At 41.1% G+C, this 16,370-nt stretch overlaps 1 protein-coding gene across 1 annotated transcript in view; it reads right to left on the minus strand.

Moving 5' to 3' along the window:
• Window positions 1–16,370, minus strand: part of ca9 (carbonic anhydrase IX) — a 110,830-nt gene that overhangs the window by 56,231 nt on the left and 38,229 nt on the right. The window contains exons 4-6 of the mRNA XM_060821209.1: window positions 7,454–7,596; window positions 2,261–2,353; window positions 702–765 (exon numbers count right to left, since the gene is read on the minus strand). Coding sequence (XP_060677192.1) covers window positions 702–765; window positions 2,261–2,353; window positions 7,454–7,596 — 300 coding nt within the window. The remainder of the gene's footprint in view (window positions 1–701; window positions 766–2,260; window positions 2,354–7,453; window positions 7,597–16,370) is intronic.

The following is a 16,370-nucleotide window of genomic DNA, read 5'->3' on the forward strand; positions in this document are numbered from 1 at the left end:
GCTAACTAACTCCATAATTAACTGATAGGATCAGTGTCAGCAACAAAAACCTTGGCAACGGCCCTAAAGATAGAGGCAACAGAGATACATGTGGAAAAAATGTGAGTAAATATGGGAACAAAGACTAAAAGCAACAATTAACAAGGCAGCAAGCAGCTAGGTTAAGGGCGGTTAGGTGCCAGAAGAATCTCCTTCCACTTGTGCTCATCATTTTTACAATGCTGTTCATCCAAAATATCTTCCAGTTCAGAGGAAGTCTCCAAACCTAAAATATCAAACTTGAAAATTCACCCTGCTGATGCTGTGTAACCTGCAGGGTGTTTCTACAATTCAAACATCTGCAATACTTTGCATTTTGAATGTACACAATGAGTTGGAAAATTGGTGCCAATCAGATAAGACATGGACTCGGTGTAGGGATGTGACAAGCTGCTGGTAGGACCACTTCTGGCCAAGGGAAATAGTTGACTGAATTGGAATTAGGCTCTTATCTTCAGATACCTGGCAGTGACAAAAAGCTCAAGAAAGTCATTGGTGTCTTGGTGACCTCAGAATAACTTGGACTCAATGTCAGCTCAATGTGATGAGTTAATTAGACAGCAATAAAACAATAATTCGAATTTTGTTCCTCAAAGATAAAAAGACAAATACTTTTGATTGCACATATGGCAGGCCAATTGTATTTTGCACTGACCAATTACCTTCAGCAATATCTTGAAGCTTATCAAATATGTGATCATAGTTTTTATTGTGTTGTGCTCCAACCTGCAAGATAAACACATTAGGTTAGGAAAATGTCAGAGGTTACATAACAAAAAAAAGCTAAAGTATACTCACCTTGAGCCAGCTCTTTTCCAGCGTGAAGTGCTACACAGAGTGCATACTGAACCTAATCCTGGGGACTAGCTTGGCTAATTATTACCAAAAGGCCATTCACCTTCATTTTGATTGCCAGTCCATTTTGATCATCAGCCCATTTTTAAGTATAGGTGGCTGATATTTCTGGGTTGTGGGAATGTTAGCAGCCTAAATGGAAGCAGGCAAGTTTGCATCAACATGTAAATGATCTCCATAGCACCGCTGAAGGCTTGGAGGGCTGGATTATTTTCATCAGGCTAAACAAGGTACTGTCCCCGACCTCCCCAGTCTGTCAGCTCACTATCTAACCACAACCATCAAACCCTGTCAGACAGAACACTGCGAATGTTATTTTTGCTGCAGTTAAATAGACATCAACTACCGATAGTACAGAAAATACCCATTTGTGAGATGGAGCAGCAAGACCTGGAACATTTCTTCACCTAAAAATGCATATTTTGTAAGTTTTACATTTGATTTCATATTTTTAAAAAATTATTCCTCATGCAAAGTGGCCCCAAATGAGAAAAAAAATTATGAAAAGTTAATTGAAACTTCTAGTAAGGACAAGAAAATACACATTAAGAGTAGGTTGTATGTGAAGAGTTAACGTGATTTAGAGTCACGGAAACAGATCCTTCGGTCCAACTCGTCTATGCTGACCAGATATCCTCAACTGATCTCATTCCATTTGTCAGCATTTGGCCCATTTTTTATGATGCCTTTGATGAAATGCCTTGGGATATTAAACTTGAAAAATATTTTTAATGGAAGTTATTATTGTTGACACCTGCTTTTGAGGCTGGCTGCTGTTGCTCCAGATTTTCTGTTATGTATGAACTTATGAATTAGAACCAAGAATAGACCATTTAGCCTGCTTTGCCATTTAATGGCTAATCATGGCTAAGTTGTTGGCAACTCAATACCACATACCACAATTATCTATTTCCCACTTGCATACCAAGAACAGATCCACCCAATACTCGGACTCTGCTCCACAACTTTTAGAGGAACAGGATCCCAAAGCCTCAGTGTGTGGGAGCTGCGCTGTTTGAGGATGGAGGAAAGGTTTGAAAACCTTTACCATTGAGGAAGCAAAGTTGAGGACATGTTATACAGGCATGAGCAGAATCAAATAGTTAAAAACTTAGGTGGTAATTCAGGTTGAATTGTGATGATGCAAGATGAACAAGGGCTCACTGAAGGTGGAATTGCACAACAAAAGTAGGAGAAATTGTGTCAGCATTAACAGACGACCATAGCTTTCAAACATTGCAGGAAAAAGACAAAATATGTACAAAGAAACTGCTATGTACAAAGAAACTGAATTGAAAGGGATATTTCTTGTTAAAAAGTGATCTCCCAAAGAAAATTAACAAACCTCATCTTAATAGCACTTTACCTGAAGAAATACTGCCAGAACAGCGAGACCATCTGCTTTCTGTGATGCATTGACCAAACTTCCATACTTGGTAGCAAAGTGAACAATGTGCATCTGCAGCAATAAGAAGTACATAAGAACTAGGAATAGGAGTAGGCAATTCAGCCCCACTGTAATGATTCTAGCTACTGGCATGTATTGTCTTTACTTTACAGTGAGAGTTTGATCCAGGACATTTCACGGAAACTTAAACTAGGAGCAGGAGTAGGTTGTTCAACCTATCGAGCCTGCTCCACCATTCAATAGGATTATCATCGTAGAATCCCTACAGTGTGGAAACAGGCCATTAGGCCCAACAAGTCCACACCGACTCTCCAAAGAGTATCCCAACCAGACCCTGAATGACCAATGCAGTTAACCTACACATCCCTGAACACTATAGGCAGTTTAGCTTGTCCAATTCACCTAACATGCACATCTTTGGATTGTGGGAGGGAATCAGACCACGTAGAAGGGACTCACGCAGACACAGAGAATGTGCAAACTCCACACAGACAGACAGTCACCCAAGGCTGGAATTGAACCCAGGTCCTTGGCGCTGTGAGGTGGTAGTGCTAACCATTGAGCCATCATGGCACCCAATGACTGATTGTCTATTTCAATGGCATATTCCCACTTTCTGCCAATTCTCTAAGGTGCTTTTAGAAATCAAAAACTGGCTCTATTTTGAATATATTCATGTGACTTGGCCTCTGCAGCCTTTTGTGGTAGAAAAATAACACAGGAGAGTACGTGGAGAATATATATCCTGAGACTGTAGTTCCTGCTTCTAGCTCCCCCCTCAAACAGGGAAAATATCTTCACTGTATTTTGTCTACCCAGTTTGTTACAACTTTATATGTTTCAATCAGATCCCCTTTCATTCCTCTAAACTCTAATGAACAGCAATGCAAGTAAATCAATCTCTCCTCATAGGACAATTGTGCCTTCTCTGGTATCAGTCTAGTGAACATCTGCTGCACCCCCTCTATGGCAAGTATATCCTTTCTTGGGTATACAAAACAGCATGCAATACTCCAGGTGTAGTCCCAGCAAGGGCCTGTATAACACTGGACTGAAAGGTCTCCATTTCTAAACTCAAATTCTCTTGCAATGAAGGCCAAAATACCTGGAAAACTAAAAATGGTGACACCCGTGCTGCTGGTTTCTTCTTCAGGGTAATTCTTTAACCCAACAGGGTCAACACACCTGGTTTACGCTTGGCAGTTAACTGTCATTCAGGCTTTCTGTAACTGATTCATAGAAACAGAAAATAGAAGGAATAGGCCCTTTGAACCTGCTCTGCCATTATTATGGAGTTATGTTCCTGCATTTCCCCCTTATCCTTTGATCCCTTTTGCTCCAAGTGCTATATCCAACTCCTTCTTAAAATCATACAATTTTTCACCCTGACTGCTGTCTGTGGTAGTGAATTCTACAGGCTCACTCTGGGTGAAGAAATATTGCTTGATCATAGTCCTAAATGATTTATACTGTATCCTTAGATAATGACCGCTGCTTCTGAACTACCCACCACCATTGTGAGCAACCTTTCAGCATCCACCCTGCATAGTCTTCTGGAATTTTATAGATTTCTAGGCACCGCCACCTATTCTTCTGAACTTTAGTGAAAGAAGCCGAGCCAATACAAACTCATACATCTCCACTGCATGCTTCCTCAGATAAAGGAGGTCAAACCTGAACACAATATTCTGGGTGGGGTCTCACCAAGACCCTGTATAATTGCAGCAAGCCATCTCCACTCCTGCACTTGAGTCTTCTTTCTATGAAGCTCAACATACCATTTGCCTTCTTTATTGCCTGTTGCACCTGTGTGCTTACCTTCAGTGACTAGGGTACATGGGCACATTTCTCTATCTCAGATAATAACCTGCCTTCCTCCACTATAGTGGATAACTTCACATTTATTCACATTACACTGCATCTATTTACCCACTTGCTAAACTTATCTGAATCACCCTAAAGCATTCCTGCCTTATCCTCACAGCTCACCCTCCCACCCAGCTTTGTATCATCTACAACTTGAGATATTACGTTTTTCTCATCTAAATCATTAATATATATTGCAATTAGCTGGGGTCCTTGCCTACATTCCCACAATACCCTACTAGTCACTACCTGTCACTTGAAAAAGACTTGTCTATTCCTACACTTTGTTTCCTGTCTGCCAACCAGTTTTTTAATCCATCTCAATATACCAACCCCAAGCATGTGTGCTTTACATTTTATATATTAGTCTGTTAGATGTGGGACTTTGTCAAGAGTCTTTTGGAAGTCCAATCAACCATATCCAGAGATATCCCTTTATCAACCCTACTAGTTACATCCACAAAGGGTTCCAATAAAGTTGTCAAGCATTATTTCTCTTTCACAAATTCATGCCAACTCAGTCTGATCCTGCCATTTCCTTCCCCCAAAAATGCTCGGTTATTAAATCTTTAATAATAGACACTAGCATTTTCCCCCACTATAAATTTCAGACCCACTGACCTATAATTCCCAGTTTTCTCTCTACCTCACTTTTTTAAAAGTGGGGTTGTATTAACTAACCTCCAAGTGAAAGGAAATTTTCCAGAGTTTATAGAATCCTAAAAGATGACCACCAATGCATTCACTATTTTTAAGATCACTTCCTTAAATACTCAGATGTAGATTATCAGGGCCTGGGAATTCAGGCTTCAATCTAAATTTCCCTTCACCATTTACCTACTAATCTTGATTTCCTTTAACACCTCGCTCACTAAACCTGGTGTTCTCCAATATTTCTGTTATATTATGTGTCCTCCCTTGTGAACACAGAACCAAATCTATTTAGTTGGTCAGCCATTTCTTTGTTCCCTATTAGAAATTCCCCTGTTTGACCATAAAGGGCCTACTTTTGTCTTCACCAATCTTTTTCTTCTCACAAGAAAACTTTTACAGGCAGTTTTGTTTTGCTCCTCACAGCCTTACTCTCATACTCTATTTTCCCTCTCTCAATCCCTCCTTTATCCTGCACTCTCAAATTCTAAACTGCTCCCAATTCTCAGGTCTGTTTTTTTTCTGGCCAATGTGGATTCCTCTTCCTTAGGTCTAATACTTTCTAATTTCTCTTGTAAACCGTGGTTTGGCTATCTTACAGGCTTTGCACCAGGGAGGAGTGAACACGTTTTGTAAGTTATTCACGCTCTTTGAATGTTTGCCATTGCCTTTTCATGGTCATCCCTTTTAGTAACGCTCCCCAATCTATAACCAACTTGCTTCTCATACTATAGTCATTTCTTCTGTTTAGATTCACTCTCGTTACAGAATTAAATACAGACCATTCTCTATGGCAATACTCTGCCAGAGTCAGCCTGTCAGCTCATTTGCACACTCTTCTCATGCAATATAAAAATGTACATCTGCTATTCTTGTGAACTGTCTTAAATGCATACAAGACAAATAAATTTCAAATAGTGCTTTTTAAAAATTCCTAAATTTCAAAAAAATTTAATGACATTCAGCATAATGAGTTGCTGGAAAAGCGCCTGTAAAAGCAATACTTCACTGAATGATGAATTCAGTTATAGATCAATTTCTTAAATTGCAGTTCGCACATGCAAAAAATAAAGTTTTAACAAAAAATGCACACAAACCATTTCTCCTGGTTAGAACCTGTTGCTTACTTCACATTGAGGTTAGTCATTTTGACAATAAAGGGGGAAACAATACCGATATTCTTCTTGTTTGTGACACCATGAGTTCTTTCAGCAAACCACATCACAGAACAAGAACATGGAATTCAGACTTGCCCTACAGATTCCCTGCACATGCTGTATGACGTTGGGCTTCAGGTTAATGTGCCCTGTGCAGTAGGATGTTTTTAGCCAAAGCAAGGTTGAATGTAATTAATTGTCATATTCCAGACTGTCACTTTGAGCACCTGTTAAAATGGTCAATGAAGAATTATGGCTGAAAATGTGTTGCTGGGAAAGCGCAGCAGGTCAGGCAACATCCAAGGAGCAGGAGAATCGACGTTTCGGGCATGAGCCCTTCTTCAGGAATGACATTTTCAGCTCTGATCTCCAGCATCTGCATTCCTCACTTTCTCATTCCTGAAGAAGGGCTCATGCCCAAAACGTCGATTCTCCTGCACATTGGGTGCTGCCTGACCTGCTGCGCTTTTCCAGCAACTCATTTTCAGCTCTGATCTCCAGCATCTGCAGTCCTCACTTTCTCCCCAATGAGGAATTATTCCAATATTAACTATCAATCTTCAATGACCATTGGCCATGGTAGCAAACATGGTGCATCTTACAACTAGCAAAGGGCACTTGGCACAGAAATAACATCTTTCAAAAACCATCATCTTTGGAAGATGCAGTTGGCACTGTAGCCCAGTGGTTAGATTAGATTCCATACAATATGGAAACAAACCTTTCGGTCCAAAAAGCTAACAGACCCATTCCCCAACCCTATATTTACCCTTGACGAATGCACCTAAAACTATGGGCAATTTAGCATGGCCAATTTACCTAACCTGCACATCTTTGGATTGTGGGAGGAAACCCATGCAGACACTGGGAGAATGTGCAAACTCCACACAGATAGTTGCCCAAGATGGGAATCAAACCCGGTTCCCTGGTGCTGTGAGGCAGCAATGCTAATCATTGAGTTACTGTGCCACCCACCTCATGCTGCCAGCACTACTGCCTCACAGCACCAGGAACCCGAGTTAGATTCCAGCCTCAGAAAATGTTCTCCCTAAGTCTGCATGGGTTTCCTCTGGGTGCTGCAGTTTCCTCCAACACAGTCTAAAGATGTACAGGTTAGGTGGATTAGCCAGGCTAACCAGCCCATATAGTGTCCAGGGATGTACAGGATAGATGGATTAACCATTGTTTAGGGTAGTGGGGTGGGTCTGGATGGGATGCTCTTTGGACAGTCGGTGTGGAGTCGATGGGCCAAACTGCCTCATTCCACATTTTGTGGATTCTATGACAACATCATGCTGCAATGGTTTTCTTTCATTTATCCAGTTGTGGTATAGCCCATAGCTAAAGAAAAATTAAATCTTAAGACGTTTTTCTTTAAAATGAATCCAAATGAAAAATAATTACTGAAACTGTAATGAATCAACAAAATAATCACCAATTTTTGCATAGTAAAATCAACAAAGGCCGACAGTATTACCTCAGCAGCATAATGGGTACCATTCACTGTGTGCTCAGATCCTGGAGTGTTCGCTGATCCCCAATGAAAATGCAGCTGCGATGCGAGATATTTCTGTGTGAAACCGCCGCTTATGCTCATTGAATCTGGGAGTGAAAGTTGAACTTGAGAAAAAAACAAGAAGTGCAACAATGTTACTGTTCTTTTATATTAAACCAGATGGAATCACGTGAATGTTCTCTTACAATTTTAATCAACATTACTAAGCAGCACAAACTGGTGCCGCGAGTTATATTCCACACAGGTTCACCTTAGTATCACAGGTATTTTGGGATGGTGAGTATCTGTAATCAGAAACAAAAATCACGAACAAGGCAATTGCTGTGTTGAAATAAAGAATATTTCCCAGAACTCAGAAAATATTCACAAACAATTCATTCTCATGTTTAGGAGTCATTAGCAAATTCTTACATAAAGGTTAGAGGTTCAAGCCCAGAAACAGGCTGTCGACCCAACAGGATAATTTTATCAAGCAAAACACTGCGGAAACAAACACAGAATGCTGGAGAAACTCAGCCAGTCTGGCAGCATCTGTGGAGAGAGAAACAGTTCATCTTTCAAGTCTGGTATGACTCTTCTTCAGAATGGAAAGATGCTAGAAAATAAATTATTTTCTAAACATTTGATAGGGGCAGAGGAGGACCAAGAGGACTAATGCAAAAGACCAAGGGATTGTTAAAAGTGCAGAGAAAAGTAAAAAAGGATGCAAATTATGGTCTGAAAGGGAGAGAATTTGTCCTTTCTACTAGGTACAAACTAATTAAGATACAAACATGAAATGGCTGTGGGTGATGGTAGTAGTGGGGGAGAATAAATTAGAAAAATAGAGGGCAGACGTAAAATGATTAGTTCCAGAAGTTAGTGAATTCACTGTTGAGACCTCAAAGCTATAAAATACCTAAATGGGGAATGAGATGTTGCTCTTTGACCTTGTGATGTTCTTCATTTGTGAACACTCCACCGGGCCTAGGAAGAAGTGTTACATGGCACCTACCCATGTAAAATCGCAGAAGGTGGTGTCACACATATTTGTTAACCCCCTCTCTCCTCACTGTCCAAGACCCCAAATACACAGCATTTCACTTGGACTTCTTTCTACCTAGTCTATTACATTTGCAGCTCACAATGTGGTCTCTTTTACATTGGTGCAGCTAAATGCAGACTGGGTGACTCAGACCTCCATTCTAACTGCAGGAATAACCGTGACCTTGTCATTTCAATAAACCTCTTTGCTCCCATGTTAACACTTCTGTCATGCTGTAATGTTTCAATGGTCTTTTCTATCCTTTAATATCAGCCTTCTCACACTTTTGAAGATATTGGTTTTTATAACACTGTATACAACTTTATATGCAGTGAATTAAATTTATACTTCAGAATCTGAGATATACAAAACATATTATTGTTAAATAGAGTCATAGAGATGTACAGCATGGAAACAGACCCTTTGGTCCAACCTGTTCATGTCGACCAGATATCCCAACCCAATCTAGTCCCATCTGCCAGCACTTGGCCCATATCCCTCCAAACCCTTTCTTTTCATATACCCATCCAAATGCCTCTTAAATGTTGCAATTGTACCAGCCTCCACCATTTCCTTTGGCAGCTCATTCCATACACGTACCACCCTCTGCATGAAAATGTTGCCCCTCAGGTCTCTTTTATATCTTTCCCCTCTCACCCTAAACCTATGCCCTCTAGTTCTGGACTCCAACCCCAGGGAAAAGACTTTACCTATCTACCCTATCCATGCCCCTCATAATTTTGTAAAGCTCTATAAAGTCACCCCTCAGCCTCCGACGCTCCAGGTAAAACATCCCGAGCCTTTTCATCCCCTCCCTATAGCTCAAATCCTCCAACCCTGGCAACATCCTTGTAAATCTTTTCTGAACCCTTTCAACTTTCACAACACCTTTCCGATAGGAAGGAGACCAGAATTGCATGCAATATTCCAACAGTGGTCTAACCAATGTTCTGTACAGCCGCAACATGACCTCCCAACTCCTGTACTCAATACTCTGACTCAATAATCTGTTAAATCTTATTTATAGTTGACCTTCCTGGATACACACAGGATTTGGAAAGCACATGGTGTCTTCAGGTGAAGCAAGGGTTTATTGAATCAAGGAAAGCCATTTCCCCATTTTAAGTTCAGCTATCGCACTGTACAATATTTTGACTCATTTACAGGCATCTCTCACTATAAACTTAGACAAGGAACAAGAGAACTGTGCTGTCAATGTACAAGGCACATGTAAATAAAGGGCGATTTGGTGATGGGTCACTGGCCTTTATTGTACTATTTCATTTGGCTGCTAGAAATTTGAAACAAAAAACAAATATCCGGAGAAACTCAGCAGGTCTGGTGGCATCTGTGGGGAGAAAGCAGAATTAACAACCTGAAGAAGAGTCTTCAGATGTCAAATGTTAACTCTGCTTTCTCTCCACAGCTGCTGCTAGACCTACTGTACACATGAAGATCGGATTTTAAAGAACAAAACCCATTCACTGAACGAGGGTGTCACTGGTTAGGCAGCATTTATTGCCCATCCCTAATTTCCCAGAGGGCAGTTAAGAGTAAACCACATTGCTGTAGGTCTGGAGTCACATGTAAGCTAGACCGGGTAATGAATGCAGTTTCCTTCCCGAAAGAGCATGAGCGAACCAAATGGGTCTTTCTCTGACAATCTATTCACAGTCATCATAAGACTCTTAATTCCAGATTTTTAAAAAATTGAATTCAAATTCCAACTTATGCAATGGCAGCATTTTAAATCCAGGTCCCCATATTATAATATTCAGCTTCTGGATTAACATCCATGACAATACTACAAAGCTTCCCCTAATTGTAGAAGGGGAATTGTTAAAAACAAGTAATAAGGTTTTCCAGCTAGCACAGATATTCACAAAAATAAGATTTTCAATGCATTATGGATTATTGTTTTTTTCTCAAGCATGTCCCACGTGAAATTATTGATTTTATAACCTGGTGCTCATGATAAATTGGAGGTTTCACTGCAAAAATAGGGAAATTGTGAGGATTAGTGGAGAAAGGTACATCAATACTGAAATTAAGTGGAAAGATGTTTGTAAGAGATGAGCTCAGAATTGGTGCAGTTAGAATTTTAAGTGGTGTGGAAAAAAGTGTTCTCTATCTACCACAGGTAGATACATACAATCATTTGGTTCCCTCATACACACCACAGTTAGGCCATCATAATGGCAAAGTTACATTTGAATGCAATTTTACTGTGATATAACCACATAATTTGCCAAAATAGTTAATTGTTTTGCTTTTCTGTTCAAGTAATTGTTTTATGTCATTTTGAGAGCTGGCTTGATTACAGAGTCATATTTTGATTAATTTTGTGTATGAAGCAGTTTCAAACTTATGCAGTTGGCAGTTTTGTTTCATACAGGTTGTTTTTGTCAGGGTTGGAGGGTTTGAGCTATAGGGAGAGGCTGAATAGGCTGGGGCTGTTTTCCCTGGAGCGTCAGAGGCTGAGAGATGACCTTATAGAGGTTTACAAAATTATGAGGGGCAATGATAAGATAAATAGACAAAGTCTTTTCCCTGGGGTTAGGGAGTCCAAAACTAGAGGGCATAGGTTTAGGGTGAGAGGAGAAAGATATAAAAGGGACCTAAGGGACAACTTTTTCACACAGAGGGTGGTACGTGTATGGAATGAACCGCTAGAGGAAGTGGTGGAGGCTGGTACAATTGCAGCATTTAAAAGGCATCTGAATGGGTATGTGAATAGGAAGGGTTTAGAGGGATATGGACCAAGTGCTGACAAAGGAGACCAGATTAGGCTAGGATATCTGGTCGGCTTGAACAGGTTGGAATAGAGGATCTATTTCCATGCTGTACATCTCTATGACCACGACTATAACTGCTCATGTGATGGCACTAATAGGGGAGGGATTTGGAAATGCTTAGTGGAGTGTGAGAAGACCATGCACTTTTCACTTTACAAAGTAAACAGACGAATGATCTGAATAATAGCTCATGTTTTTGCACTAAAATGACAAAATTGTCTCTAAATTTCTCCAACATATTTAAGTAGAGGAATCTGAAACAAAAACAGAAATTGCTGGAGAGACTCAGCAGGTCTGGTAGCATCTGTGGAGTGAAAGCAGAGTTAACATTTGAGAATCAGCAACTCTTCTTGAGAACTGTTTGCTTTTGTTTCACTTTTTAAAACAGGTAAATCTGATGGATGCAGTTAAAATGTTTCTATTTATTCAGCCACAAAGAGGTTTCCGCCAAAGCCAATCGATTACTGCTGGCTACAGTGTCAATTGGACACTTATTAAGAAAGATACTTGTTCTATCTGCCATTTGCATAGCAGTGGAAAGGAAATGGCACTGACTCTCATAACGAGTAATGCATTTCCTGTTCCTGTCGGCCACTTTGGAGGGACTTGAAAATCATTTGATTCTTCATAAAAACAAACCGCTTACCTACAAAAATCAAATAAGCACGCATCACATTTGCTTAGAGAATGAATTTTTATTCACAACCATGAAGTCCCAATGGGCATGTAAAAGGCTATTACATATTTGTTAGCCAAGTGTATGAAAGCCTTGGGGAGCAAAATGTAAGTAAATAAAGTTTTGGCATTCTGTAATTGAATGGTGAAAGAAGCTCAAGAGATTGAAGACCTATTTCTGTTCATATGTCGACCTAAGAAGAACAAACTAATTTGAATCTTACCTTTTCATTAACCAAGTGTCTGTGCAAGTTATCAAAATACTCTGTTTAAAGCAATACATCTAAATTCATTTTATTTATACATTAATTTATACCCTCTAAGTTGAATAATGACACAGCCCTTCCAGAACTATTACCCCCTTATATTTGCCAAACTAGCATTCTCTTAAAACATAGTGACTTACCTGCATTATGTAGCAGCCTACTCATTGTTAAAACAGAGAGATTGCTAACTTGGCCAAACAGCAAGGGATGCTGTGTACATTGACTAAGTGAAAATCTGATATCACAAAAGCTCTCATGCCAGACACAATGCAAACTCAACAGTCAATGCTAATATCATTAGCACCTATCTAAAAAGCAAGTATTATCCTGGGCAGACATACCTCCAATAACTTATCCACCAAAGGTGAGTACAGACAGAAAGGCACTGGGTCTTGCGACACAAACATGCCGTTTAAATGACTGATATGTTTCAAACAAATAGGGGAGTCTCCCTGATTGGTCAGAACTATAGAAAGACCCAGAAAACTATCCAAAAAGCTGTAAAAACAGGGTTGACGTGCAGACTTCTCTCTTGGATGCTCTTGGGCCTCCTGAGGAAACCAGCATGACTAAAGGCAGAGACCCACTGACTGTGTGGAGAGAGAGAGCACGAGGGAATGTGAGGCCTTGCAGTCCTACAGAGGCAGAGAGCACAACTGCACAAATCTACAAGAGACTTGGGAAGTATTCTGGATTAGTGGTGCTGGAAAAACACAGCAGTTCAGGCAGCACCCAAGAAGCAGTAAAATCGACGTTTCAGGCAAAAGCCCTTCATCAGGAATACAGGCAGAGTGCCTGAAGAGTGGAGGGATAAATGAGAGGAGGGTAGGGGTGGCGAGAAAGTAGCATCAAGTACCATAGGTGAGTGGAGGAGGGGATGAAGGTGATAGGTCAGGGGCTGGAGGAGGGTGGAGTGGATAGGTGGAAAAGAAGATAGGCAGGTAGGACAAGTCATGGGGACAGTGCTGAGCTGGAAGTTTGGAACTGGGGTGAGGTGGGCGAAGGGGAAAATGAGGAAACTGTTGAAGTCCACACTGATGCCCTGGAGTTGAAATGTTCCGAGGCAGAAGATGAGGCGTTCTTCCTCCAGGCGTCTGGTGGTGAGGGATCGATGGTGAAGGAGGCCCAGGACCTCCATGTCCTTGGCAGAGTGGGAGGGATGGTTGAAATGTTGGGCCACAGGGCGGTGTGGTTGATTGGTGCGGGTGTCCCAGAGACTTGGGAAGTATTGTAAACGTAAACGGCTGAACAAGATTAGAGATAGCATTGTTTCCTAATAAAGTTGGGGTTGTTTTGCGTCAGTACTAGCTTGTGTTTATACTGATTTGACGGATTCAGTATTGTGGGATGCCTGGGTAAATTCATTCATAAATACTCTGGTTGGAGTTGTCTAAATTGTTTAAAAGGAAGAACTGGATAATAGTTCTATCAGCTCCCCTGGTTGACTATGATAAATTTGGATGGCAAATGTACTTCCAGTAGCTGCATTGCCTCCTGACACTGGAGTTGGCAGAGTTACACCATTCAGTAAGGGGGGGGGGGGGGGAGAAAACAGAAGACAAGAAGCTACAAGCCAATTAGCTTGACCTCTGTCATGGGGAATTACAGCTGCACACTTCAAATAACCTGGGAGAGTCAGCATGGGTTTATCAAAGAGAAACCTTATTTTTCCAATTTGTTGGCATCCTTTGAAGTAGTAACGCATGGTGTGCAGAAAGGGGATCCTGTCAATGTGCTAACCTTGGATTTACAGAGGTATTTGATAATGTGCCACAACATAACTTATTGCAGAAATTAAAAGCTTATGGTGTAGGGAGTCATATACTGATGTGGATAGGGGATTGACTGGCTGGTAGAAAACAAAATATGCATAAATGGATCTTTGTCTGATTGGCAGGATGTAATGAGTAGAGTCCCATATGTTCTTTGCTGGCACCTCACCTTTTTCAAATTTACATCAATGACTTTGATGAGGTGGGTGAAGGTATTGGGAGCTAAAACTTGCAGACAATACCAAAATAGTTAGAAATGTATTTTGTGAAGAAGGCATAAGAACATTGTAGACAGATATAGACGGATGCAATGAGTGGGCAAACATCTAGCAGGAAGAGTCATGGAGTTAGAGATGTACAGCATGAAAACCGACCCTTCAGTCCAACTCATCCATACTGATGTTGGGGCAACACTGTGGTTCAGTAGTTAGCACTGCTAGGTAAAAGCTGCTTCACAGCACCAGGGACCCAAGTTCAAATCCCGCCTCAGGCAACTGTCTGTGTGGAGTTTGTACATACTCCCTGTGTCTGTGTGGGTTTCCTCCCACAGTCCAAAGATATGTAAGTTAGGTGAATTGGCCATGTGAATTAGTCAGGGCAAAATACAAGGTGCGGGTGGGTCACTCTTCAGAGGGTTGGTGTGGACTTTTTGGGCCGAAGGGCCTGTTTCCATACTGTAGGGAATCTAATCTAATCATCTGGCCTAATCTAGTCCCATTTGCCAGAACTTGGACCATAAATCCTTCTGATTCATATACCCATCCAGATGCCTCTTAAATGTTGCAATTGTACCAGCCTCCAGCACTTCCTCTGGCAGCTCATTCTATACACGTACCACCCTCTGCATGAAAAAGTTGTCCCTTTAGATTCCTTTTAAATCGGTCTGCTCTCATTCTAAACCTATGTCCTCTAGTTCTGGGCTCCCTCACCCCAGGGAAAAACCTTGTCTATTTACCCTCATGATTTTGTAAACCTCTGACACTCCAGGGAAAACATCCCCAGCCTGTTCAGCCTCTCCTGATAGGACCAACCCTGGCAACATCTTCGTAAATCTTTTCTGAACCCTCAAATTTCACAACATCTTTACGTAGCAAGGAGACCAGAATTGCATACAATATTCCAAAAGTGACCTCCCAACTCCTGTACTCAATGCTCTGACCAATAAAGGAAAGCATATCAAATGCTTTCTTCCCTATGCTATCTACCTGCAACCCTACGTTCAAAGAGCTATAAACCTGCACTTCAAGATCTTTTTGTTCAGCAACACTCCTTAGGAGCTTACCATTAAGTGTATCAGTCCTGTCCTGATTTGCCTTTCCAAAATGCATCACCTTATATTTATCTAAATTAAACTCCATTTGCCACTTCTCGGCCCATTGGCCCATCTGGTCAAGATCCATTGTGCTCAGAGGTAGCCTTCTTCGCTGTCCACTACGCCTCCAATTTTGGTGTCATCTACAAACTTACTAAGAATACCTCCTATGTTCGCATCCAAATCATTTATATAAATGACAAAAAGTAGTGGACCCAGCACTGATCCCTGTGGCACACCACTGGTCACAGGCTTCCAGTCTGAAAAGCAACCCTCCACCATCACCCACTGTCTTCTACTTTCAAGCCAGTTCTATATCCAAATGGCTAGTTCTCCCTGTATACCGTGTGCTCTAACCTTGCTAACCAGTCTCCGATGGTGAACCTTGTCGAATGCCTTACTGAAGTCCATATTGATCACGTCCACCACTCTGGTCCATCAATCCTCTTTGTTACTTCTTCAAAAAATTCAATCAAGTTTGTGTCACATAATTTCCCACGCACAAAGCCATGTTGACTATCCCGAATCAGTCCTTGCCTTTCCAAATACATGTAATTCCTGTCCCTCAGGATTTCCTCCAACAACTTGCCCACCACTGACGTCAGGCTCATTGGTTTATAGTTCCCTGATTTTTCCTTACCATCTTTCTTAAATAATGGCACCACATTAGCCAACTTCCAGTCTTCTGGCACCTCACCTGTGACTATTGATGATACAAATATCTCAGTAAGAGGCCCAGCAATCACTTCCCTAGCTTCCCACAGAGTTCTTGGGTACACCTGATCAGGTCCTGGGGATTTATCCACTTTTATGTGTTTCAAGACATCCTGCACTTACTCTTCTGTAATATGGACATTTTTCAAGGTGTCACCATCTATATCCCTACAGTCTATATCTTCCATGTCTTTTTCCACAGTAAGTACTGATACAAAATATTTGTTTAGTATCTCTCCCATCTCCAGTGGTTCCACACATGGGCTACCTTGCTGATCTCTAAGGGGCCTTATTCTCTTCCTAGTTATCCTTTTGTCGTT

This window comes from Hemiscyllium ocellatum, chromosome 1, assembly GCF_020745735.1.
Source record: "Hemiscyllium ocellatum isolate sHemOce1 chromosome 1, sHemOce1.pat.X.cur, whole genome shotgun sequence".
NCBI classification, from domain to species: Eukaryota; Metazoa; Chordata; class Chondrichthyes; order Orectolobiformes; family Hemiscylliidae; genus Hemiscyllium; species Hemiscyllium ocellatum.